The 27254-nt window shown below is 30.4% G+C and overlaps 1 protein-coding gene across 3 annotated transcripts in view; it reads right to left on the reverse strand.

Annotated features, from left to right (window-relative positions):
- LOC143255312 (endoplasmic reticulum aminopeptidase 2-like) overlaps positions 1 to 27254 on the reverse strand; it is a 120711-nt gene that overhangs the window by 69521 nt on the left and 23936 nt on the right. For all 3 annotated transcript variants that reach the window (XM_076510773.1, XM_076510774.1, XM_076510775.1), the window contains exons 4-5: positions 13544 to 13664; positions 2924 to 3078 (exon numbers count right to left, since the gene is read on the reverse strand). In XM_076510773.1, the coding sequence (XP_076366888.1) occupies positions 2924 to 3078; positions 13544 to 13664 (276 nt within the window). The remainder of the gene's footprint in view (positions 1 to 2923; positions 3079 to 13543; positions 13665 to 27254) is intronic.

Here is a 27254-nt window from a genome sequence, read left to right on the forward strand (position 1 = left end):
TTTAAAAGGATTTTAAGTGTTAGAAATCTAACTTTTATTAATCCTGAATTTTTAATTTAACCAGACAACTTGCTCAAATTGGATGATACATTTTCACATTGTTATATTTAATAGTATAACTTTTTTCACTTTTGATTGTCGTATTATTTACACACATTCAAAACCAGCACAAAAATGAAATTCATACAACTTCCAACTGATTATCAAGTTAACCTATTTTTGTCAAAGGTCAATCACAAATTTTCAGTGTAAACTTTGCCAGAAATTTCAGGCCAAATAATAAACAGAAATACTTAAATAAAAGCAGTCATACAAAATGGCCTCTATGTAGTTTGGAATAACTCTTTGCCTTCCTTTCCTTAAAAACTTTTTTCAATAGACATCCCATCTTTGTCACATCCACATCAACTGCATTTATCACAACACCTTTACATTTTGTAGATGCAAGTAAAAAGAGTTTTCTGGATTCTATATTTGTTTTCTATGTTTTAAAATAGTAAACACCACAGAAAAAAAATCAATTTCTGGCAAGAAAATGAAAAATATTACCTTCGCAGAATGTAAGCCTTGATCCACAATAATCATTCTAGCATACACTTAGTAAATTCAACAACGTTTTAGACATCTATACCCACTTCTTTATTCCTCAGGTTTTTTTCACCAGCTTTAGTCTGAGGCTAATCAGTACATATGAAAATTTCAATTCACAAATTACACTATGTAACAAAATTTTTACTTTTACTTGTTCCTGGGCAGAAAGTGTAATTTCCCAACTGCTTATACCTAATGTAAATGGAAAAGACCTATTTTTATCTTCAAACTTTGCTTCTGTGACCTGAGTAAAGAAATTTTCAAATTTACCTATTTTCCAGAACATTTCAGGTAGATTCAGTGTTGAGTAGCTCATAGAAAATTTTTCAAACTTACAAGAACTTTCTAGAATGTTGTGGAGCTTACAAAAAGTTTCTGGAATGTTGTAAAACTTTCGAGAATTTTCTAGAACTTTCTATAGTGATATATATACAGGGACTCACCACTTCTGTTTAGTTCTAGCTGCTTAAGTGAACACATAGACCTATTTGATTTTATCATAGATGGCATCAAGAAGCTGCAAGCATTCTCCAGATGCATTCTCCTATGTATGTGGCCAATTTATCAAGACAAGAGTGAAAATGTACTCTATGACAGCATCTGTTAAAATGTGTGAAGCCTACAAGGCATATTTCGGCATGCCTGGGGATCAAGACAAACCCTGGACACCTCATTTTACCTGCAAGCTCTGCAAAAAAACTCTAGGAGATAAGACGGATAATTTTTGCTTGCTTGAATAGTAAGATTTTATATTATACAAATTTTAGACCTTTTAAAATTTAAATATCTTTTTTAATTTCCAATAGTATAAAAAAATACCACACAAAAATATTTTGCATGAACCTCTTACACAATTGTGGATGAAATAAATTTATTCTTTATAATAACAATTTTATTTTGCTCTTTTGCAGGATGGTACAGAGAGGGAAAGAAAGCCATGAAGTTGGCTATTCCAAGAATTTGGCATGAACACACTGACCACTCAAAGCAATTGCTACTTCTGCATGGTGGAGCTTTTCAAACGTCGGGCTGGCAAGAATGTATCTGGACCTTCCATCATCCATCACCCCAGTGCCCTGAGCTCCCTGTACCAACTCTGCCAGAGAGAAAGCAGCCATCTCAAAAAACTACTTACTTCTGAACATTTTTTTCATTTTTGTATAACTTTAGTATAAATACATGTAAATTTTGATTCATATGTTGTTTTATTCAGACCTTATGTAAATGAAAATGTGCAAATTTACCTGTTTTTACATAGAAAATAGGTTAATTTCTAAATTTCACTATCCAGGTCACAAAAGCAAAGTTTGAAGGGAATGATGGCCATTTTCTGTACTTTTACAACATAAGCAATTAAGAAATAACACATTCTAACCAGGAACAAAATTTATGTTGCATAGTGTTGTTATTGTTCTGAAATACACTGGGAATATTTTTTCTAGGTTTTACATTATAAAGAAATATATTTCAACTACTATCACAAATTTTGTGAATAGCTGTGTACTCATCTGCAAAATTAAAGCAAAAAACCAGATCAACTAACATAAGCAAAGCTAAATTTAACATATTTTATATGAAACAGACTAATGTTTTGTATATTTACACTGTAGTGTGTTTAAGCTTACCAATACCTAGTGCTGTTACATTTAAAAGACGTATTATTTCATGTTTAGTACCTGCAAGTCAACTTCCATATATGTGCTTAGAGTGCAAGATTTAATACATCAAAAGAATATTGCTGCCAGAAATTTCTTTGCCATTATATCTAGAATTAGCTCAATTTATGCTTCTGCTATGACTGGCCATGTAGGATTTTGGTTCCAGTTAATTTAAAATATTGCATGTTTCTACATATCAACTACAGATGCACCTGGTACCTGCACTAATGTTTGCGTTTTTGATGGCTCAATCATCACACCCGGCTTTATTACTGAGTATAATATATATAGCTCTTAATGCCCCTGTACTAACGTATCAATGAAACTGTCATAATTATGTATAAAAAAAACTTTATATAATTTTGTTGGGAAGCTTTCCATAACATCACAAAATGTTTGCAATAAGCACTTTAACAGCATACTTTGTACGTGAATAATTCTCCCATCTGAAGATAGCATAAGTTTAAAAAAGCCCATAATAAATAATAATTAGATCCCTTAAAACATCACCCAATATAGCATTCTTAAGGTAGTATAATACAAATACAATCATTTTGCAATATAATACATACAAAAAAATAAAAAATAGTCCATTAAATTACAATCATAATCCTGATCTGTATATAAAAAATTTAACTTTGAAAATTCATATATTTATGCCTATTATTTCTTACCTGATGAGCTAATTCATGTGCAATAACAATTGCCACCCACTCTTGGCTTTCTGAAGAAGACTCCTCTGAATCATGCAGTATGGCATTCATTCTGTAGGTCACAAGTCCCCAGTTTTCCATAGCTCCAGCCGAAAAATCGGGTATAGCAGCCATATCTGATAGAAAAATAGACTTATTTGCTATACAGCTAGAGAGAGATAACAAATTTATTGTTCTTTAATGCTAGCTTAAACCATCAATTGATAGTGTCTTTCATTTCTAATTTTTTCCTATCTTTACTTTGTTTTATTAAAGATTTTTCAGTAACACATGTCCACAATCAATGTTAAAAAACCTCTGACACTGCTGCTTCAAATTTGTCCCTGAAAATTTGGTATTTTGTTGGATGAATAGAAATTTTACATTTTTGTTAGAATGTTTTATAATGAATGAAAAGATCTTTCATATTTCTCACATATCATGACAGGAATGCCAGTACAATTATATTGGTATTTGGTCAAAACATGTACAATTTCCTTGTAAAAAAGAATAATTGTAACTAGTAACTATACCTTTTACACTCAAATCAAATATTTTATAAAAGACACTTGTCTGCATTTTTTTTTTCAGTTTCAGCTCTATAGCTAAAAATGGCATTTATTAATGTATCTCAGAATGGCTAGTACAGGTATTAACAGTTTTACTAAAAAGTACCTACAAATAACTGGCTTATGTACAGACAATTCCATATCACCAGTTCTAGCCAATATTTTCATGTCACAGACAGAATATCAAGTAAGCAATTCACTCTTATACCCACTACTATACTGGTACAGATATGTTTACGATACAATTGCTAGATTCACATCTACAGAACACAGTTTTTTCCAACCACGTTAACTCCACGCACCCCAACATTAAGTTCACCTATGAACATAAAAAACTAAGCAAATAGCATTTCTCAACCTCAAGATCACAAGAACCAATGCACAAATCAAAACAAAAATCCACAGAAAAATCACCCACACTGGATTATACATTCCCTGTGATTCAGCACATGAAACAAAACAAAAACTCAACATATTAGAGACCAAATACACACAGCCACAAAACTGTGTTCACCTGATAAAATTAAGGATGAAATCAACAAAATAAAACAACACTTCATCAACATTAACAAATTTCCTCCAAAAACCACTGAAAAAGTTACACACACACATAGATCAACAACAAATAAACAACAAATCCCAAGAAACTATAAACCACAAATCTTTACACTGTGCATACCATTTATTCCCAATATCAGCAAAAAAAACAGCCAAAATTTGGAAAAATTTAAAACAACATTCCAGTAAACACCAAATTTATTCAAAAACCAGGTACAAAAGTAAAGTCCACATTACATAAAAACTACACTGACAAACACAATACCAACATTATTTGTATAATAAAATGTAAGAACTGCCATGACTTCTATATTAGAGAAACAAGCAGAAAAATTAAAACCATATTCAAATAACACACACAAACAAAACACCTTCACATGTTGTTGAATGCTGCAAATCAAATAAACACAAAACAACTCTAGCAAATACCCAAATACTAAGTAGGAAAATAAATATAAACAAAGGTAAAATTAAAGAAGCCCTACTTATACAACAACTGAAACTAAAATTAAACCAATACGAAGAAAGACCTTTATACCTATCCTAATTAATAACCTAACATTTAACTGCAATGCCCCCTACAATCCCATATCCATTTACACTCTTATCCCTGAGACAAGTGCCTGGCATTGGTCAGCTGCAAACATGTTGTTAACATGGAGATGACCTAAGTAGGTCAAAATGTTGTTCTCTGCTTTATTAATAAAAGTGTTAATACTCATACCAGCCATCCTGGGATACATTTATACTTCAAGTGGGTTTCTCATCATCACAAATTACATTTATCAGTTGCTTCTTCATATTAAATGTTAAAAATATTTATGGAAAACTAAAAATAATTTGCCACCCCTAAAATAATAATTTATAACATTTTTTTTAAAAAGTATTATAAAAAATAAATTTATTTGGAAATTCTGGTCAATCAAATTTAAATTTTATGTTATTCACAACTTTTCTTTGAAAAATGGTACACCTTTTATTGTGTTTACCATAGTATTATTATACATCTTTCACAGATGAACTTCAAACAGATGACACACCTAAGAATATAACATTCTATTTCCAAATTTCTGTAGTCAAACAGCAGATAAGACTGATTAATGATAGAGTAATTATTCTAGCCCAAAGCAACTAAATATAATAAGGATTGGCACAAGTATAGTACAGACTAGCTCATCTCATCTTTAATCCATTAAACATTTGATAAAACAAAAAGTAATTTTAACAAAATATTCAAACTGCAAAATACAACAAAAGTATTGAACACGTTTTTGTATTTATTCAGAAATTTACAAAGAACAGATTTAAATGGTAACAGTGTAATGAAATGTACAATAAATAACATCTTTATGAAAAAACTATTAAAGAGAAATGCTTAAATATAAGTATAAACATTTTAAAATAACAAATATCAAATAAAAATACTGATAATCTGGATTTGCTTACTTTAATGACAACAAAGAGGAGTTAATGTTATTATTTAGTGTTGGGTGATCATTAAAAACAAAGAGGTTTTATTTAATAAAAAGTTTGTAATCTGTGGTTCCAGAGCCAGAAATAATTTTTTAAAGTTTTCTAGTAATACAAGGTGGTTATCATTCTCACTGTGCAAATGAATACAAGACTTGGGTGGTTTACTTAGTTTACATCCAATTCTTCATGAAATTCCCATTAACTTGTGTGCTCGAATAGGTTGTGTGTAGTTTTACTAATATAGATAGCTTTACAGTTACCACAAGTGTATTTATGTAAGACCTACAAGCACATAGTAGTGTGTCTCTGGTTTTAAACATATTTTTAATTCTAAATGTTGATGTAAGTGTTAAACGTAGCTTAATTTGAAGGTAATATGTTTTGATTATTTTTTAATTTGATATTTCAGTTTAAAACTTTGTTTGCTAATGTAAGGAAGGATAAGAGCTAGTGGATATTTTGAGATTGTGTGTAGCTTTTTGATAGGTTTTATTATAAGAAATTAAGGAGATAGTCATCACTATATGAAATGTGATGAAAACTCATCCAGTGCTAATGTTGTAATTTTATCAAACTTTTCAAAATTAAGTATCAATTTTTAGATTTCTAACATAAAAAGCTTTGTTTTTAAAACTTCCTATGTCCTGCCCATGGCAACAGTTTATTTATAATACTTTTTGCCTTCTCATTAATGCTCCCATATCACCAGTTTGTTTGTTTCTTATGGTTCCGCGAGGTAGTGCTGCTGTAGGCATGTTTAAGTTACTAAGTACTGTAAACCATGATTTGAAGGGCAAAGTTACACTGTGCAAATATATGGCTATAATGAATTATCCCATTAAGTTCAAGCACTTGATAACAAGTAGTATGAAATATGATATGCTGTGGAAAATAATTATTAACCTTATAATTGCTGTACCTCTCCTCAATGAGTCATGATTCAATGTTATCTTTAGTGAAAAATATAAATTACGGCCATAGCTGCTCACACTATCTCTTCAATCGAGCACCATTATCACTACATTAAAAAATTTGGCAGTGATAATGCTACCACTACTTTTGAAACTGATGTTTTTCACATTAATTTTTTTTGTCAGTGTATGATGTAAAAATGAAAAACTTAAAATTTATGGATAAGTAGTAATATTTATTGTCACATTAAAATAATATAAACTTCTCTGAACACCTTATCCATGTTTGTGAATGATGAGAGGAAAGCAATTAATAATTATACAGCCTTCAATACATTCAGTGTTAGAAGTTACAGAATATAATGTAAAATATTAAATATGATGACAGTAATAATAATAATAATAAAAAATGAGCCAATAATGCACTTTACAGTTGCACTAGATAGAACAGGCTTTTGAAGTAAATGAAGAGAGATATAAAAATTAGTAAGGGATCAAGCTTGATTATATATCTTTTAAAGTAGAACAAATTAGTTCACACCATGGATTACAAGAAGCTGTGCTCCTCATTAGAAAAGTCAGCTTCAAAGCACTTCTTAATTCCTAAAATCAAAGCCTTAACAAGTGGATTACAAGTTTAGAGTGCTGCTTTACCACAGTGATCTTTCAGATTTGTCAGCTGTGTAGTAGGTATTGGCAGATATAATCCAACATAGTTCTTATTTTAATTTTGAAGTATATCCAACCTTTGTGCCACAGGTCACACACAATGCTTACGTATTATTTGATGAAATTTTCATCAAAAAGATTGAAATAAGCAGTGTCCACCTCATTACACAATTTATTGATAGAACCATCATTTTCCATAAAGTTCTCCATATTAATGAAGACACTGTACATGAAATTCTGCTGTGTAGTGCATGAAACAATAAAATGTTTGTCCATTGTTGTATAAGGTCAGCTGCTGAGAGTCTGTTTGGTACAAAACATCTGTGCCTTCACAAATGTAGATCAAAACACCTTCTGGAATATATAATCATTCAAAACCTTTTTCTACATCACTAGTTTCTAGTAAACTGGATGTACGTGTCACATGTCAAAGATTCTCGGGATTAAGGTGGATCTCACTAGATTCTCTCTCACTACTACATTCTGTGGTAATTCATCTCATTTTATTATTCTTTATCAGTTGACTCAAGTATACTTCGCTATGATTTGGAATCACCTGCATCACTACTTAAAGGTTTAGCCCTTGATTTAGTAGAGAAGATTCTGCAAAAACAAATAATAAAATATAAGAAGAGATGTATATATTATGTGTAGCTTGTTTAATAGTACCATCTTGATATGATACTGCTGTATTGGTATGTTATAATATTAATTTATAGTATTAATATCTCAATTTCAAATACAGCACTCCTCTAACCACTACCCATTATTCAAAGCACTTATCATTGAGTAGTCTGTACATTAAATGAAAGCCAAATGAAAAAGATGCAACTTCAAAATTATTTTAATAGACCTGATATACTTGACATGTTGCAGTTCAACAATGAGAGTATTCCAAAACTTAGGAACATAGACAGAAAAAGTACAATCACCAAAATGTGACAAAAGAATACACTAGCCTCAACCTGCAAAACATTTTCATGCCTTTGTTTGAACTTTATCTATTCTTTAATTTTATCTGCCCATGCATTATTTACTATGCAAGTCACGAGGTTTTAGTGACTTACAATCAAAATTTTATTAAACTACTTTTTGTCTATGTTATACCAATCAGTATAGCACAAATCACAGCTAATAATCCATGTTTTAAAGGTATACAAGATTTGAGTTCTTAATTTTATAAGGCAATATTTCAAAAAATCCTGAATTTCCCCTCCATCAAGTATAAAATGTAATGAAAACTACTCACTCTCAAATCATCATTGCTCAAACATTACTAATTTTTAGCCTTTAATTTTGATTGGTTACAGAGCTATCAAATAAAAAAATCAGACCCATCTTGCCACACCTATCTGTTGCATCCTTTCTCTTAGGATTTGTTAACAGTTATCTCTTACACCTAATTCTAAATTACATAACAAACAGAAAGCCAAGGATTTCACCTATAAAATGATGTATTATTTTAGTTTATTAAAAAAATTTCATTAAAAAATATGAATTTTGTATGCGAAAACTTATAATATTTACTCAAAGTGTACCATATTTCATGAAGATGTACACATTATATCAAAAATTAGTAGTATCAAAAATATAAATACTTTAAATGAGTACAAAGAAATTATGTGGTAGATCAAATCAACTGAGCCCATGTTGAGATCTTTAAAACATCTGAATATTAACAATAACTATTTTGCAGTATTGACTGAGCAAAATTCTGGCTTATTGCACTTAAAGATGCCTAAACTGCTATGTAAGTATTTATGGATTATTGAACAAAATTTCAGCATTTCAACAAATTTTCATCAAAGTAAGTAAATGACTTTTCCAGACAAGTACACAGAAAAAACTGACACACCTCATAACTAATCTTTTCTATTATCTGTACTTTGGCTTAGATTAACATCATTACAGTGATCTGCTAACAAATAAACAAAACATTTTAAGTAATTCAGTTTTGTTGTTTTGACTTCTTTGTTCCAATAGTTTTTGTAGCATTAAAACTTTTTATATTACTATAGCTAGATACTTCATGTATGTATCAAACCCCTACTTGTCTTTACAAAATTTAAAAATGTTTTATTATATTTGTATAGCTTAAGATTAATATATAATATATACATTATTCATTGATATAAAATGTACCTAGAAACAAAAGATACTTTAAAAATACTGTAACTAACCTGAATGCCTTCTCAAAGTTGGATCCATTCTCAGTAGTGGTCTTGGTAATTTTGTTTTAAATGCAATATTTGATGTAAACTGCTTCCAGTTCCTTGGTAATAAAGTCAAAGATGTGAAGGCCAATGAAACAGTGGGAAACAAGCATTGCACATTCCCCTTTCAGGCTTTCTTGGTCATTCCATTGCACAGTCAAAAACAGAATGAATCTGTAAAAACTAAACTAGTGAATGCAAAATGGTACATCCTATCCATTCACTACAAATGATAAGCTGAAACTTATTTCAAGTCTCATTCAATTATTAGAATGTTTTAAATTTCAGAAACAAAAATAATTTTTATTATCTATAAAATGAAAAATTTTAACAGTTTATTACAATTCATCTGTTGTTGTCATAAGCAACTCCACTGTGATAATACTGTCTTTCAGTTCAACTCTTTTTTTGGGCAAATTTATCATTAAATGAGCATGTTAATGCTTTCCTTATTGTAGACTGTTTTATTTAGCTGTAATGTCTGAATAAGATTTCTCAAAACTTGCAATTCAACAAATTTGAAGTAATCAATTTCCTCAATGACCAAATCAGTTGCAAGTGCATCTATTTTCCATTGGTTAACCATTCAGGCACTAGTAGCAATGAAGACTCCAACAGTCAGGTGTTCCGCTTCATTTTTTCCAGTGTTCTCTTACTAAAATTACAAGTTCCAGTCTCTGCTGCTTTCAACTGACCATTTGCTTGACCCATTTACCTCTGTTCTTCTCTTGATGCACAATTCAAAATCATTAAGGTTATGGAAGTGTTTGTAACTACTGTGTTTTTTTTTAGATTAAAAAGTGTTTTTTTTTACTGGCACTATAAATATTATCCTTGGGTAAACAACTTACACTGTAACAAAACACTTTGAAATTGGGATCCATTTGCACTTTCACTTCCAACAAATTCAAAATAGTCTTTTATGTAGGGCCAAGAATGGTTGCTTCCATGATTAGACATATTGTTAAAAGTTTCTGTAACAGAACCAGTCTTCTTTATCAGATTCTATTTCATTTAGCTGAAGTTTCTGGCAATGTCACTTCACACTAAATATTGCTTTGAGAGAATGACAAACAGAAATAAGGAAAAAGTGACATCTGCTTGCCACAGAGAAAAAAGTTAAACTTGATACATCAAGTTCACAATAAGAACTACATTACACAACCCATTTGATTACTTATTGTAAGCAAAATATAGTGTAAATATAATTATATAAAATATAGTATACAAAATACAAAATTATACTATTATATATTGTAAATATATATATATATATATAGCTTAAGTATTCATTATTTTATTAGTAATAATAATATATAATATGTCATAATTTATATTATATATCAGGCCCATATACAAAATGTGTGAAAATGGGGTTCTAATTTATGAGATCAAAGGCCAACATATATTGTGCAAAACACAATAAGCATGCAAAGTACCCTCACACTGCAGGGGTCTGAGGGTATGACCCCTTGAAAATTTATAAGAAATAGGTGTTATGTTATAAGATTTTAATCTGAGAGCAATTTTGCATGAAATATGGCTTAAACAACTGCTTAACAATTCACATAAAATCCATAAAAGTCAACAAATCATCATGTTTTAACAGTTAATAAGAATCTAGACATAAATTAGTATAATTATGTACATTTTATTACAGTAAAGTACTATTACCTACATGCAGAGTAGTTATTAACTGTTGAAAAATATTACTAATTTAAAGATCTCTGCATAACAATGGTATATTAGATATTTCAATCACTAGCTACTTATGTTCATACATGTATGCACCAATGAAATATGTGTTAGTATGCTTCATTCTTTTAGAATGATTTCCTATAAATAATTTACATACAGTTACAATGTTGATAGTAGTGTCAGTGTCATAATGATTATGTATTAAAGCTAAAGCTCTCTTTTTCTTCAGCAGGTGCTGAATGTTCATATGAATATGAACCTAGTGGCAATGTGACCTAGTTCCAGTAAAATAAAGACATTTGATACATAGAAGCAAGTTTTAACAAAAAAAGAAACAAAAAAGAGAAAATTATTTAAAGTTCTGGATATAATTGTGATAACCACCAATGTAACAAACATTTGTATATACATTTAACTTGTTTTAATATGTTACTTTAAAACAAGTTCAATATGTTGCTGTTTGGTTATTGTTCGTATTTATTCTTAACAAGTCAAAGACATATACTGTGAAGAATCCACCCTAAAAACTTGACAGTAACACTACAGTTTCAGGATTCCAATTACAAAGTGTCAACAGAAGCCTTAGCATGCTACTATTTCAAACCAAAAATGCTAATGTTTCATCATAAGAATACAGACTATATGGAAAATGTTAAATACCATAAACATTTATAGTATAACTATATGCATAATTCTTTTTTTACACCATAAAAATAGGGGGTTTGGTCACCACACCCTGCATACATGCACATATATAATAATATACACATCTAAGATTTTCTTAAGTAATTAACTAACATCAAATATAAACAAGTTGCTTCCTCTAAACATGCTGTATTATTAATTCAGCAAAAATCTTTCTGCTAGAAATATGGAGTTCAAGTGTAATAAAACATTTTGCAATACTTTTAAACTAAATTTTTGCATAAAAATAAATTAATAAATATTCTAAATTAAGATTAAATTGAAGATATAAGCAGAAAATATTAAATGTAACAATATTATAAACAAATGCAAAGGATGCTTTATACATATAGCAAGCAAGCCATCACTATACATTAGATGAGCTGAACAAGTCAAATAGCATAGGTAAGTATAAGTCTAAAACAATACGTGTACATACATACATATACACAAAACTATTTAACTGTATAATTATATAAAATATAATCATATACAAATTAGTATAATTTATACTTTATAATAAAAATGTAGCAACAGTACTTTCAATCAGTACAAATTTTCAAATGCACAGTCAATCCATTAGTTGCTCCAAGAAACATAGCACTGCTACATAAGGCAAACTATTTATAGCAGCACTACACCAAGGCTTTGAATACTGCAATACGTTATAGGAAGTAATATTTGAAGTTTTTTCATAAAAAATCTTTTTATATGTTTTTGATATTTTGGTAATTTTTTTTTCAGTTTAAAAGCTATTCTATTTAATGAACATTAATCCTCAACAAAATGTCCAAAATACCAGGAAAAGGTGATTAAATAAAGGGAATCCTCAACAGCCAAAACACTCAAAATTCTTTTATGCAGTATGAGACTAAATCAATGTAGAAGAACTATTTTGTCTTTTTATTAGGTATATTTTTGAGCACCAGCACATGTATACCCAATTCATTTAATCAGCATCTCTACCAGTCTACTTTCAGATTGAATTTCCTTTGGGTATGATTATAGTAAATTAATCTGGGACCTTGGGCACAGTCAAATACATCAATCAAAAGGATTTGACCTCCTGAGTTCAAAACTGTAATTGCATCTTGAATCAGTAAAGAAATGACATACCTATGAGCTGAAAGTTTGTACTTGAAAGAAAAACTAAGTTGTTTTTTATAAATATTACTTACTTGTTGGAAAATTAAAGTAACTTTATATGAAGCTATCTTCTAATATCACAAATTAAACCAAACAACTAGTTTCTATTGCCACATTTATTATAATCATCAAATAATTATTGCTTTGTATCATATATGATACTCAGTGCAATTAACATTATGTTCTGTGAATCATGTGATACACAGGAGAGGGACAGGATTAAAGAGAAATTCTGCTATGTAAAAAATTTAAATTATTAAAACTGTCATTTCTAAATTAAATAAACAACTTACCAAATGAGGTCTACCATTACAAGTTGAAATCAGATACTTTGTAACACACACACATACAAATGAGAATGTTTTTATTTAATTTGTTATGAACTTGATCTCAATGTTTTCCTTTCATTAAAAATGTAGTTAGAGTAATCAACATTCTAGGAAAATGGAAAACCATAACTGACTAAAATATGGAGGTTTTTATGTCATGACTGTCAAAATTGTTTGACCAATCTAATGGATAATTTATATAAATTAAATGCTGAATTTTAACCTTTAGTTCTGGATATTACAATTTGCAGCATTACATTTCAGGATTCATTTCCAAATAGTGAAAATGCATCGCAACACAAGTTTTTGTTAAAACATTTTATAGCACAAGTTTGATATAAAATAAACCTACCAAGCTTTGTCAAAGGATAAGGGATGTCGAAAAACCTTTCATAGTATTCAAGGATTTTTACACAAGATTCCATGGCAAACACTGACTGACTCATCTGGCTTTTTGGGACAATTACTTTCACCTGTAAAAAATGTAAAGAAAAATAAATGCATTAGTAGCTACATAAAGATAAGTTATGCAATAAAAACCACTAATTCAGTGCAAAGTGATAACATTTTAGATTAAAGATATGAAATTTAAACAAATTAAGCCCATTGTCTTCGGTAAAAAACAAAAAAACTTTTAAAGAAAATAACTACAAATAAATGTGATAAAACAATAAAAAAATTACCACTTTTGCAAAGGCCTCATGTATTTTACACAACCTAGTACCACCATAAAGGTATGCATACTATAACTATGATGAAAGTATTTAATGTATATTCATGAAATATGGCAAGCTTTCAATAAACATTAGAATTCTTTTATGCATAAAAAAAAAATCTGAATTTTCAATTAAGTACTTTGGTTAAACATTTATCTGTAAATATATGAAGTCAAAGTGTTGACTGCTGAGTCTTAACTGATTTTCATGTTAAAATTAAAAATGCTTTTCTTTAGGTTAAAGTTCTGGAATTTCATTTACACAATGTGGAAAATCCTAAATAAACTTTTTTCAAAAAGACTTTGTACTGACTGTATCTCTTATTTTTTTAATTCCCTAGTTCTATACCCAACTTCAACACCACAATGAAAGAACCAGAAATAAATCTAAATTACCCTTTTATCTTTCCAGAATGCTTGCAAATTGTAATAGGAAATTCACATTTATTTATCCTAAATAGCACAAAGCTCATAACAGTATACATTCATTTATATTTTATTGACCCCTGAACCTGTTTCATAATCCACTTCAAAAATTGAAAATTACTTTGTGAATGCATAGCTCAAGTTACTGTATTGAATGTAGTGTATTGCAATGTACAGGCTGCATACCTCATTATCTTACTTTATCAAACATAACAAGATCCTGACTTTTACATTTTAGTTACTTTTTATAATAATAAAGAAAATTCATGATAAAAATATAGTATTTCCTTGAGTCTTCTTTTTTGGCTATTTACTCTTAATGAAACTTCAACCAACTTTTTTTTATATTAACAGCATACTACTACACTAATTTTTTTGTTAAGTAAATAATGACCAAAGAACACAGAACACTAACATAAATAATATAAACAGTGCACTATAGCAAATGCAATATTTCTGGCTTTCTAGCATTGGCATAAGGGCCTTCAAAAAATCAGCAAAGCTTATCAGTGTGATTCTCATTAGAACAAAGTCGACACAGAATGACAAAACAGATAATATCCTATATTAAAAACAACATAACATAATGCATCATTTGATAGGCTGAATTGGTAATTTGTAAAAGAGAGGATCTGACAAGTGGGTTTGGTAAGTGGATCAGGTTTGATAGTTTATGTCTCTATAAACAGACAACATCGAAGGTTGTAAAAATTATGTTTCAGCTCAATAACAACTCTGTTATAATGAGTAATTTTTATTTCTTGGCAGAGTTATAAATGAATTAGAGAAGATGGTGAGACATAGAAAGCAAATGTCACAACTGTAATTTAAGATTGTGACTACATATTTTGACCTATCCAACACAAAAGGGTTAACTGAAATTCATAATATTTAAAATAGATAAAAGAAAAAACTCTTTACAATAATAATGACGATCACCTTAATTTCAGTTTTATAAAACCACAAGCACTTGTTGCCCATCATGTTGGATCTTTGCAATCCCAGATCTTAACCAATGAGGAAAAGCAGAAGGAAAAATATTTCTTTCCCAAGCAGTTCAAAACTTACAAAACATTGAATATAGAAATGTGAGATTATTTGTATATAAAAAAACAATTGTAAACTTTGCTGCATGTACACTTGATGTAATCCATTAAATAATAGGAGCATAATACCTTCATACAAAAGACAAAAATATAGAGGTAAACACAAAATACTCACACTGACATTTGAGTGTGGTAGTGGAAACTGTTCTGGAAAGGTCATGAACAGTTTAATATAGTACAATCTTAAACCTTACACACAGAAAAAAAAGTAGTAGTAAAATAAAGTACCAATGTAAACTAAATCTCCCTAAATGAATAATAACTAAAGACTCAACAGTTTCAAAAGAAAGCAACAAGGTTCATAACCTCATTCAGCATATGTTGCAACAAACCAGTATGTCTCAAACAACAGTATGCAATTTTCCACTTAATTATGTACATTTTCTACATGAAAATACTCAATCTTTACCAGACTGAACCCTTACCAGCATCTAAAGGACCATATAAAAGCCTTTGCATTACTATCAATATAAACATTTGCTGGTCAACATTAATGATATTGACTAAATATAAAAATGACTCAAAAAGGAAAACCCAGAACAAGAGCATTTTGAGAGTTTGATATTTCAGAGTACTACAGGATGTTCAGAAAGTAACTGTGCAGTTTTGTCCGTTAATAAATATACAAGTGCATAGTGACTTTCCAAACACCCTGTATAATTCCCTAATCTTAAGAACTTTATTTAGAATATATAGTGGATGGTAGGTATTGAAAAATGTGACTCTCCTTGTGACAAGAGGTCCATTTTATCTAAAATAGTGTCCAGTACAAAGATCCTACACAAACAATTTTTTCACTTGAAAGTCTAGAAACACCTATTCGCTTGGGAAAATCAGATCAGAGGTGAAAGATAACATACCACTAGATTACTGACTAGCCATATGGTTCATAATCTCATTTACACTGATTTGAATGCTCCAATGTGATTTTAAAGTTGTCAAATCATACATGTTAGAAATATGTCCCATTCCCTTTGTTACCATATAAAGCAATAGATGTATTATAATAGTAGAACCACATTATTTAATTTTTCAATCCTAGCCAAAAACGCCATACATATACTACATCTTTTACACTTCTAAAACAATGACACATAAGAAGGGCTTCAGTATGACAGTGTCCCATAATATCCTATAGAAACCTGAAGATGCCAAAGCAACACTTTTCTACCCAATGGCAAAAGTTTTTACACAATTGTAATACTCTAAAATACCTGCTAATTTTTGGGATCCTACCATATACTGACAGAAATGAAAAAGTTCTAGTGCAAAAAACAAACATGTTCTCAGATACAAGCCCTGAACAACAGTGACGGCTCTCAAAAGAAACTGATAGGCCAATAACTACTTACCTATAAAAGTCTTTTACTTATCATTTACCTCATACAGTACAAATTTCAGATTTTATAAAGCTGGATTCTTTACAGTAGAAGTCTATGGCTTGTTAGCAATAAACGGACAGCAAACATTCCACTTGTTTCACAATAAAGTATCAGGTCATCCCATAAGTAATGTCCAAAAATTTAATACAAAAAGTGCATTATCATTTCTTTGTAGAAGGCTTTAATGACTAGAATATGTAGTAGAACCTGTATAAAAATGTTCATACAAATAAAAGAAACTAACCCAATTCCACTTTTTCAGATCATTAATCAAATAAACTCTTATGAAGATGTGTGTGTCTGAGGAACATATTAGGTATATAATGATTTATGAGTTAAGAAAAAGGAAATAGTGCATCAGAAACTACACAAAATATTCAAGGTGTTTATGGTGCAGAGTCTCTCAATGAAAGAAAATGTCATAGTTGGTTTCAAAAGTTCAGATCAGGTGACGACAGCTTAAGTGATGCACCACATTCATGTTATTCTGTTGAGTTTAATAATGACACTCTGCTGGCTGCACTTGATGAAGATTGTGCTGTAACAGTTGAAGAACTAGTACAGAAGCTTAATTAAACCCATTCAACAGTCCATCATCATCTGTAACATCTCAGAAAGGTGTCAAAACTTGGAAAATGGGTCCCGCATGATTTGACAAAAGCCAACCTCAGAGCAAGAGTGAACATTTGCACTTCTCTGCACTCTTGTAAACGTAACTCACCATTTTTGGACAGGTTATTGAATAGAGATGAAAAATGGATATTTTATTAAAATGTTAAGCACTGCAGACAATAGCTCAGTGTAGGTAAACTGGCTAAAGCACAGACCAAAATGGATGTCAACCTTAGGAAAGTCTTGCTAAGCATTTGTTGGGAGATTTTTGGTGTGATCCACTTTGAGTTGCTGCCACTCAACATAATGACTACATCAGACTTCTACTGTCAACAGCTTGAGTGCTTGAATGTTGCACTGAAGAAAAAGAGGCCTGCATTGATCAATTGTAAAGGTGTTGTGTCATATCTAAAAAGATTGCAGAGCTAGACTGGGAAAAACTTCCACATCTTCCTTGTTCTCAAGACCTTGCCCCATCTGATTATCATCTATTTATTCCAAAGTTTGCAGAACTATCTTGATGGAAAAGAGCTTAGAACACATGAAGATGTCAAAACTACCCCTCTACATTTTTTTCCTCCAAACCCCAAGAATTTTACAGAAGTGGCATTCAGAAGCTTATGAATTGTTGGCATGAAGTAATTAATAATAATGGAACATACATTATTCATTAAATAATATTAAAAACATTTGAAATCCTTTCTCTTTTTCTGAACCTAAAATCAGACATTACTTAAGGAATAACCTGATATTTAAAACAAATTATACATATATACAAATGTTCATTGCACAGTTAATCACCACAGTTGTATCCAGTGCTTTACACGATTGCTTCTTTTCATCAAGAGTCCACATAATCTGGTTCAGTTACTTCAGAACCAAATTCACAAGATGATTCATTCTTTTCTACTCTGTTATCACAATGCAATCAATGATAGATTCACTTAAGTTAACCCATGAATTACACCAGTTGTATCCTAAGCTTAAAATAATTTTCTTTTATGACAAAAGTCCATACAAGCTGATTCAGTTACTTTAGAACCCAAATGACAAGCTAAATTATTCTTCTATACTCTGTTATTAAACTATAATTTGCAATTATTAAACTTTAAAAGTCACCACTACACATGTTATGGCTAAATTCACAAACACAGTCTAGAGATATTTGACTATATCTCTTTCATTGTCTTACTTTCAGTAACTTCATCATACACACAAATATACATATTTTCCAACTGAGACCTAAAACTTCTACAAACTACAAGATACTGTGAAGTAATAGTGCACACTTAAACAACAAGAAAAATATGAGGTTCTAGTAATATGATACAAAAATATAACAATCTCTGACTAATGAACTATACAGCACATGATTTGTACACAGTTACATAAACAACCCTGTGATAAATTATCACTTTTAAAAATACTAAAGTTAACACTTGCACTTTAAAACTATCTAAAACATAACTCTTGCATTAAATAATGAAACAGTTGTGTGTATGTAACAGCAAAAAATGCAATCACCCATACATAGGACAGACCCAGCAACTCTCAGAGAACATCTCAACAATCAGATAATTTGGTGAACAGCAATTACCTTAATTTGTTCTTAAAAGAATAAGCACAAAAATTAAAAGAATTCTGTCATTCAGCTGTCTCAGCCTACTAAGCTGCTGTAGGCACTCCTAATATTTTACTTACAAAAAGAAATAAAATTATCAAATCACACTTTTAACTGTTGTTAATAATTATTGTTTCCTATTTCCAACTCACATACAATATTAGAGGGTCAGCTGCAACAACTCCAGCTGAAAATATTATCACTAGGAGCTTCCAATCCTAAACAAGGGAAACAAAAAATCAACTTTATCCTATCCCCCAATGTCTTTTACTGTATCTATACATCAGCAGGGATAAGAAGCCAAATTTTTCAAACAATGTTGAATATTAAAATGCATGAACTAAAAAAAATCTGAAGCACTAGTCACATCAGAAATATACAAATTCTCCTCTCAAGGGACTTCCCCTAAATGTAGCTTGTCTTCTGTCAAAACTCTAATAAAGGTACTCATTAAGTGCTCAGCATTATTTACTACATTCTCAAGAAGGCCAAAGAAAATACGTTAGTTGGATATAGATAGCTTGCTTTGCAGCACATGGACAGATCCACATGGATGAAAAAGAGAACTTCAAAAACAATTGTTAACAAAACTGGATTAGCTGCTAGGTGTGGTTAAAAGGTCAAATCCTTTGGATGGTTTGATTGTATTGGTGGTATAAACTGTCAATCATATGCTTGCTAATTTGGTGATTTCTGACCCAAATTATTAGTATAAGCTCTTATTGTATATGTCAAGATGCAACTAAGAAAAACCAACAAATGGGTAGAGCTTAAAAACTGTAGAAATTATAGGGGCTAAAGTTCTACATGTTAAAGAATGGGGTCATATGTTTCAGTCCCTCCCATTAATTTCCCTAAAAATCCTACTTTATGGGCCTCTACTGTGGTAGCAGAGCAGAAATTACTTTATTTTACTGGTATCTTAACAAATTTAAGACGTTTTTTTTCTTGTTATAAATTTAAATCTTGCAAGCTGCAACAACATCTATCAAGTAAGAATTTATATCATAAAATGTTTTAAAAATAACTGGTATGAGAGACAAAGGCCATACTATAATTATAGTATATAATTAAGTTCTGTTTGTGCATTTTTTCACACTTATATTCTGTTTTATTAGACATTTTTATTTTAAAAAGTAAGGAATTTCTCAAGTGCATTTTTTAGTTACGATTTCAAAAAAGAAATTCATTTCTTGTATGTGAAGTCCTTCTCAAAATCTTTTGAAGTTAGCCAAATTCTATTTTCTTTTCAATGATATGGAAATTATACCTGTAGAATTTATAACAACAAATGCATTGGAAGTCTCCATACTAATTACTAAAGAAATTCAGATAGACTAAAATCATTGACTTAGACTGCAGCCAAAGCATTACAGCCAAGCAAGTATGGCATCAGATTTAAAACCCATTGAAATTATTTTGTTGTAGCATTACATTTATTCATTTTTACAATTATGTACATTTTGACAACCAAAATAAACATGAATTTATAATTTCATTTACACTTTTTTATATTATGCTTTATAATTTTTACAATACTTTTTAAAATCTTTCTTAATTCAACAATTTTTTTTAATGTCTTAAAATAATCAAATATTTCTAATGTACATCATGCATTAAGGTTGCATAATTATATTAATGGTGAACATTTTTTTTATCAGTTGACCTAATTCTGGTTATAGAGTAAGTAAAGCTGGATAAACCAAAAAACAGTTACATTGTTTTCTTATAAAAGTAAAAAACACTGACTTCTCAACCAAAGTCAAGGGAAATCAATTCTTCAATAATGAACATCTCAACATATGCTGGTATAAATCAACTCTTCAATGGTGACTTCTCAACACATTTTCCAAATTACTGTAAAAGGATTCAATTGCTCTTGCTAGAACAGAGCTTACAATAGTGGTCTTCTTTCAGACAACATGGTATAAATGTTTTACAAGATTTCTTATGTAGCTCCACAACCAATAAAATGTTTGGTTTTACCACAAAATAGCAAAGAAAAATAAAATAAATACCATATTACTTTCTAAAACAGAACCTGCCTTCATGAATCACTGATTTGATAACTGTAAAAAAAAAAAAAAAAACTCCAATATTTTAAAAGAGGATAAACAAACTGTATCATCATTTGCATTAAAATTGCAGGATTTAAATAAAGTAAATTTGTATAAGTCTTAGACACAGAATAAATATTGAAATGTTTTGCTAAAACAACTGAAAGTATTTAAGACTTTTGCTATGCCAAGGATGTTAACATTTTCCGACATTAGAAAAGTACTTCCAATAGATACTTACCTCCATTTACAAAATAGTTTTTCTTGACTAACACTACCCTCTATTGATGAATATTTTTAACACATGCTACTAGTCTTCCACCTCCTGCTTCTGCATATCAATGAAAATAATTAAGCAATAACTCTCCACCAATAGGACACCACACCACTCCTATCATACCCAGCACCTTCCTCACACCTTCATTCATTAATCATTTCAAGATTGGTCAGAAGGCCCACACCATATATCACCAATAGTGGGAAATGAGAGAGGGGTTAAGTATCTATCAGAAATACATTTTCAGTGTAAGAAAACACGAACTTCTGATACAATATTGTACCATCTCTCACAAAATAGCTAGAATCCCACACTGAACTTGTGTACGACCAATAGAGAGGAAATTATTATTGGAATTACTATTTGTGGTGATAATGATAATGCATAACTAGATGCAAACAAAATTCCCATTCCCATCACCAGATGGCTTTCTAGTTTTATTACAAATAGAAGTACTAAAATAAAAACCAATAATACCATATCCAACAAAATTCTGTTAAAAGCAAGCATTCCTCAGGATTTCATCCTTAGCCCACTATTAAACATTCTCTTTATCAATGATATACCATTTCTACAGTTAATATACACCCTCATTTGCCAATATGCCATTGACATCACTGTTTGGAGTACATCATGAGATCAACTTGCTACATAAGCTAGAGTACAAGTTGAAATAAACAATATAACTCACTGATGAAACAAGTAGCGAGTAGATCTCAATCCAATCAAAACATAAACAACAGTCTTCTATAGAAAAATTGACACACAAAACAAAACACTCATGCAAGTTAAACTCTCCTATACAACACCCCCATTAGCTTTTAAACAACACCCATATTGCTCAACTACTATACACTTTGGGCCACTCACTGCAGCAACATTTTGAAAAACAACAGCACAATATTAGCAACCTCTAAAACATTGAGAATATGAACAAAGGATGCAAAAGCCATTCAGTCATCAAGATTCACAAAACATACAAACTCTTAAATGAATATGGCAGTCCTATCAAATGTAACATGCCTGAAAAATTATACAACCAGGTACTACAATAACAGTTAACTACTATTAAAGCAACTTTCCCCATTCTCACAAGCTTATATTAATAATCTCACAGTTACCTCTCAGAAATTTTACCATAAAGCTCCCAAGCATAATAACCAGACCAGAACCATTCAAAAGCTAGTAGCCATACCCTCTACCTGGCAAAAATACATCTAACCACTGAATTACATATAGCAGCAAAATGTTTAACCATTACGTGTAAATAAACTCCTCTTTCTACCTCACATCTTGGACACATACCAGGTAGATTATTTTGGGTGTGTTTTATGAAAGCAGGTTTTTTTCTAGGTACTCTGATTTCTTCCTGCATCAAAAATATCATGTAACTATATCCCCACCTCCTCTAATATAGCCATCTACCAATAAGTCCTTATGACTCTTTTGGCTTCATTTTCCTTCACAATTCTAGTTTATAAATATAAATTCATGTTTTATGTCCTAACAATGTTACCAAGGAAACCCAGAACTGGTGTGCTTGGTCCAACCTCTCCCCTTTTATGGTTTCAACAACAGCACATGCTTCATCTCAGACTGGAACAGCTTCTCCTCTGCTTTCCACATCTGCCTCAGTTCTACACACTTCACTTAACATGATTCACCAAAGTCTTTTAGCCCAAAGACTAAATAAACTCATTCTATCTTAGTACTATAAAAACTCCTCAATGGAGTGAAGGAAAACCAAAGTCTTTGAACATACAGAGTTACCCTTCAGACCCAAATTCCTTTGGAGACTGAAAGTTGAAAACCTAAGTTTCTCTTGTGTTTTGGTTTGGTTTAATTATAAGATGAAGAACCAGCTGCTTTGCCTGTACATTCTGTTACCCATTGTCTCAACCTATCTCTTCATGAAATATCAAGATCATCAAAATCAGCATGCCAATGGTCTGGATTTTGATGTACAAATCATTTACTTAATAAAGCACTCTCTTTAGTAAAAAGCAATTATCAAAAAAATTAAAGGCAGATTATAATGATATAATGATACTGAAGAATTTCAACTGTTCTGCCCAACAAGATAGATAGTTTGGAATGCAACTCTTCAAGCAATACTTGACAACTATGCCAGTTTGTATACAACTTTAAAAGCAGTAAGCCAAGGTTATGATGAGTATGTCAAAAATGTTGTAGTTCTAATGTCTATAATGTAAATATTCCAGAAATTTCTTGGAATTCACCAATCCTTTACTTGATTTTACTCCTGCTTAACAAATATCTTCAACACTGCAATCAAAAAATACATCAACTGAAGATGTATCAACTCCTTCTTCAAACTTTATCAATTTTATCAATCATCACATAACAGATGAAACTATATCAGAGTTCTACCAGCAACTTCTTGAGAAATTTAATGGACTTACTGGACTAACTGTATTGCTGCAACATCAATGCATTCGAGCTAAAATCAAAGAAGGTGCTTCTGAAATCATGAATATATTTATGTCAAAACTTCCATCATCAGTACTTGCAAGTGCTTGATGTCATCAGGTGGTTTCATTAGAAAAACTTCCGGACAGTTCGAGATATGTAAAACTTTTCAACAGTGCAGCTAACAAAGAATACTTTTCAATACCAGAATCTCTCATCACCGTATAAAAATCATATTGCCTTAGTCAAGGTACAACCAGAAGTAAGTGCTCCACTAGACCTCTTCAAGACATCTCTTATAAAAAAAGCTAATGAAGGTTGATGCTAATTGTGAAGAACTCAATCAACATGAAGTATTAAAACTGTTTTGTGAGGTGCATAAACTCCTGCATATCTATCGTACAATACCAGTGACCTCTGCAACCTCAAAGTGAACTTTTTAGTCTTTTGTCATAAAATTTAATTTTTAACTTTTTTCAAATAAAACTTTGACATTATTGCTTCATCCTGCTATATAAACAAAACTAGTCTGCTGTACTACAATATACACTGCACAAGCATTATTACACAAAATGCAAATTATACTGTAGTGTCAACTTGTGGAAAGTTTAGAAGTTTGCCAACATTTATTGTTCCTGTGTGTTTAATGTGTTCTATTCACTGGTCTGATGCATGTTTGTGTATGTGTGTGTATGTATGGGGGTAGAATGAATATGTTAGTTATGTTTCTGTGTGTGTTTGAATGTGAAGTTTCAAAAAGTGTTTTGGTGAAAATAATAATTAAGTGGTAGTTCTTTATTGTTAATACCATGAAGGATCAGTTATACAATACTTTCTATTTGGTAAATTACTCTATAAAATAACACTGAGTTAATATGAACCTTAAAATACTTTATTACATCAATTTCAGATTTAAATGCTCTACCTAAGCAGTTTTGCTGGAAAACATAAATTACATGTATTGCTTAAACAGTATATAAATGGGCAAATACAGTATTGATAATGCAATGTCTACATACATTCCAGCACATCAAATTCCATTTCAGAACAAGGGTAACAACAGACAAACAGTCTGAGAAAGATTGAAGTGAAATACAGTATGCAGTTCTGTATCAAATTTGGAGTGATCAAAATAATTAGTCTGACACATAGCTAGACAAAAGAAACCAACTTGTACATAGACAGAAAAGTAAGGTGATTTTCATTTAATATTCACAGCAACACAGACATTTAATTTTCTTTCTGACCCTTAATAAATTACATTTAAGAGGCTGATCACTCATACTTCACTACTCAGAAAATGCTATTTGAACTTCATTCAAGGTTTCTTTTTTCCATCATGTGAATCTTTTAAGACAATCCTGAGCAAAGCAAGAACTTTAAATGCCATACTGCAAAACCTGCACGTTATGATTTTGCCTTTAGGTAAAGTTAGCTGTGGCAGTGAGATATTGCCAGATAAGGCAAGGAAGGCCCTCACTCAATTCACTAGTGTCTATTTCATCAAAACACATTCCAGCTAAAGAGATATCCTAGAGCCAATATTGCATCTTTCAGAATTATTTAAGTCTAATAACCTATTACCAATACATATCCAGCCTGTACTGGAAGTGTATCTTTAAGATTATTAAAACTGAAGAATAAGTCACATGTACTGTACACATGAAAAAGAAAAGAAGTTTGGGAATGTTTTTAGCACACTGATCAAAGGTTTTTATTTGTATAAGAGCTCAAGGATTTAATATTTTAACAACAGAATTGCCCGGAAAGTAGATAAAAGCTCAATTCATACAACAAACCTGAAATTCAACAAATCCTAGTCCACTTTCACATATTTTTCACTGAAAAAGAGAAAGCAGGAACTGTGGAGAAGCTTAGTGGATTTAAAACACATGAAAAGTTTCAAGCACAAAAGTACACCAGTTTTTACTGCCTACTGAACCATGCTGTCAACAAAATCTTTCCTGCTTAATAAGGGCATCTTGCAAGGTCTAGTACTTCTTTAAATTGAAGGGTCTGAGCTATTGAGTACTGGATTACTTCTGGAGGCACCAAGTATTTGAAAAGACACAAGACCCTCCCATTCTTTGCAACTCTTATGATGGGTGAAGTCTGATGTAGTTTGAATCTTTTCAGTGGTAGTTTTGGCAAAAATATTTGGACTACTATATAATTTTTATTTGCTTTAAAATTAGGTGAGTATAGTTATGTTTCAACAATTGTTCACTGTTAAATAATAGTTATATAAAATTTGTTGTTTTTTTTAGGGAGCACTGATAGGACAAGTAGTTTTCATAAACAAATTACAACACACAGGCAGCAAACTTGAAAGTCACTTAGCTAGTAGTATATAACATGCCATTCACTAATATTTATTTGTTAATTTATTCCAAAAAACAAACTGTAATTAACTTCTGATCAAATGCTACACTTCTACAGGTAACTGAATGTTACTTCTTTTTTCTGTTACAATAAAAATATAGGAGAAAGTTTAGATTCTATTATTAACAACAAATTACAGTTCAGCTAAACCCTTAGTTTAGAACCAATACAAATTAGTTTTATTCTTTGTTTCTCAGTTTGCGACTTCTAAAATACTCCATTATTTGCCACTGTTATCTCCCAAATAATTAATGAAACATAAGCACGGCAATTTCAAACAGCTTCTATCTTAATACTTTAATATTATAATATTAATATACTTTTTATATTTATGTTAATGCATAAACATTTCAATTATGTGATTGTTAAAGTACAAAACCTCATTTTAAAAAATTACATATATACACACACACAAATACAATGCTATAAACAAATTTTCTGGCTTAGGAAAAATCTCACTATCTTATAACTATAAGTATTTAAGAATATTTTATTATTAAAAAGAAAACTGGTAGAAGTATTTCCTATAAATGTTGACATTTAGGCAGTCTGATATAATTTTCTAAAAAAAAAAAGTTTTGGTAAAGTTCTTAATAAATACAAAGAAAACTTGATAAAAATTAGCATTACCATCCCATAACAAGAAAGCATTTCTAAGAATAATAATATTCCTCAAAAATACAATGTATGTATGTATGTATGTATGTATACAGAGTTAATTACATATGTATTTTTCAAGCTTGGAAATTGTCAGATTTTATTACACCTTTATTGTTTTCTCTACCATTATAAATCTTTTCTTGGAAAAATCTAACTTGCTATCCATTTTCAATACACAGATGGTGCATACAAGTTAACGAAAATATTGTGGGGTGCTGTGAATGTTTACATTAACATGTATGCACCATCTCTGTATTGTGGCTAATACACAAGTGCTACAAAAAATAACTAAAACAGCTGATACTTGCAATTTTCTGATATTTCATTTTAATCTATTTACAAATACCATTTGTTTTACACATAAGCATGGAAAATAAATAAAAGTACAATAAATA

Source organism: Tachypleus tridentatus, chromosome 7 (genome assembly GCF_004210375.1).
Source record: "Tachypleus tridentatus isolate NWPU-2018 chromosome 7, ASM421037v1, whole genome shotgun sequence".
NCBI classification, from domain to species: domain Eukaryota; kingdom Metazoa; phylum Arthropoda; class Merostomata; order Xiphosura; family Limulidae; genus Tachypleus; species Tachypleus tridentatus.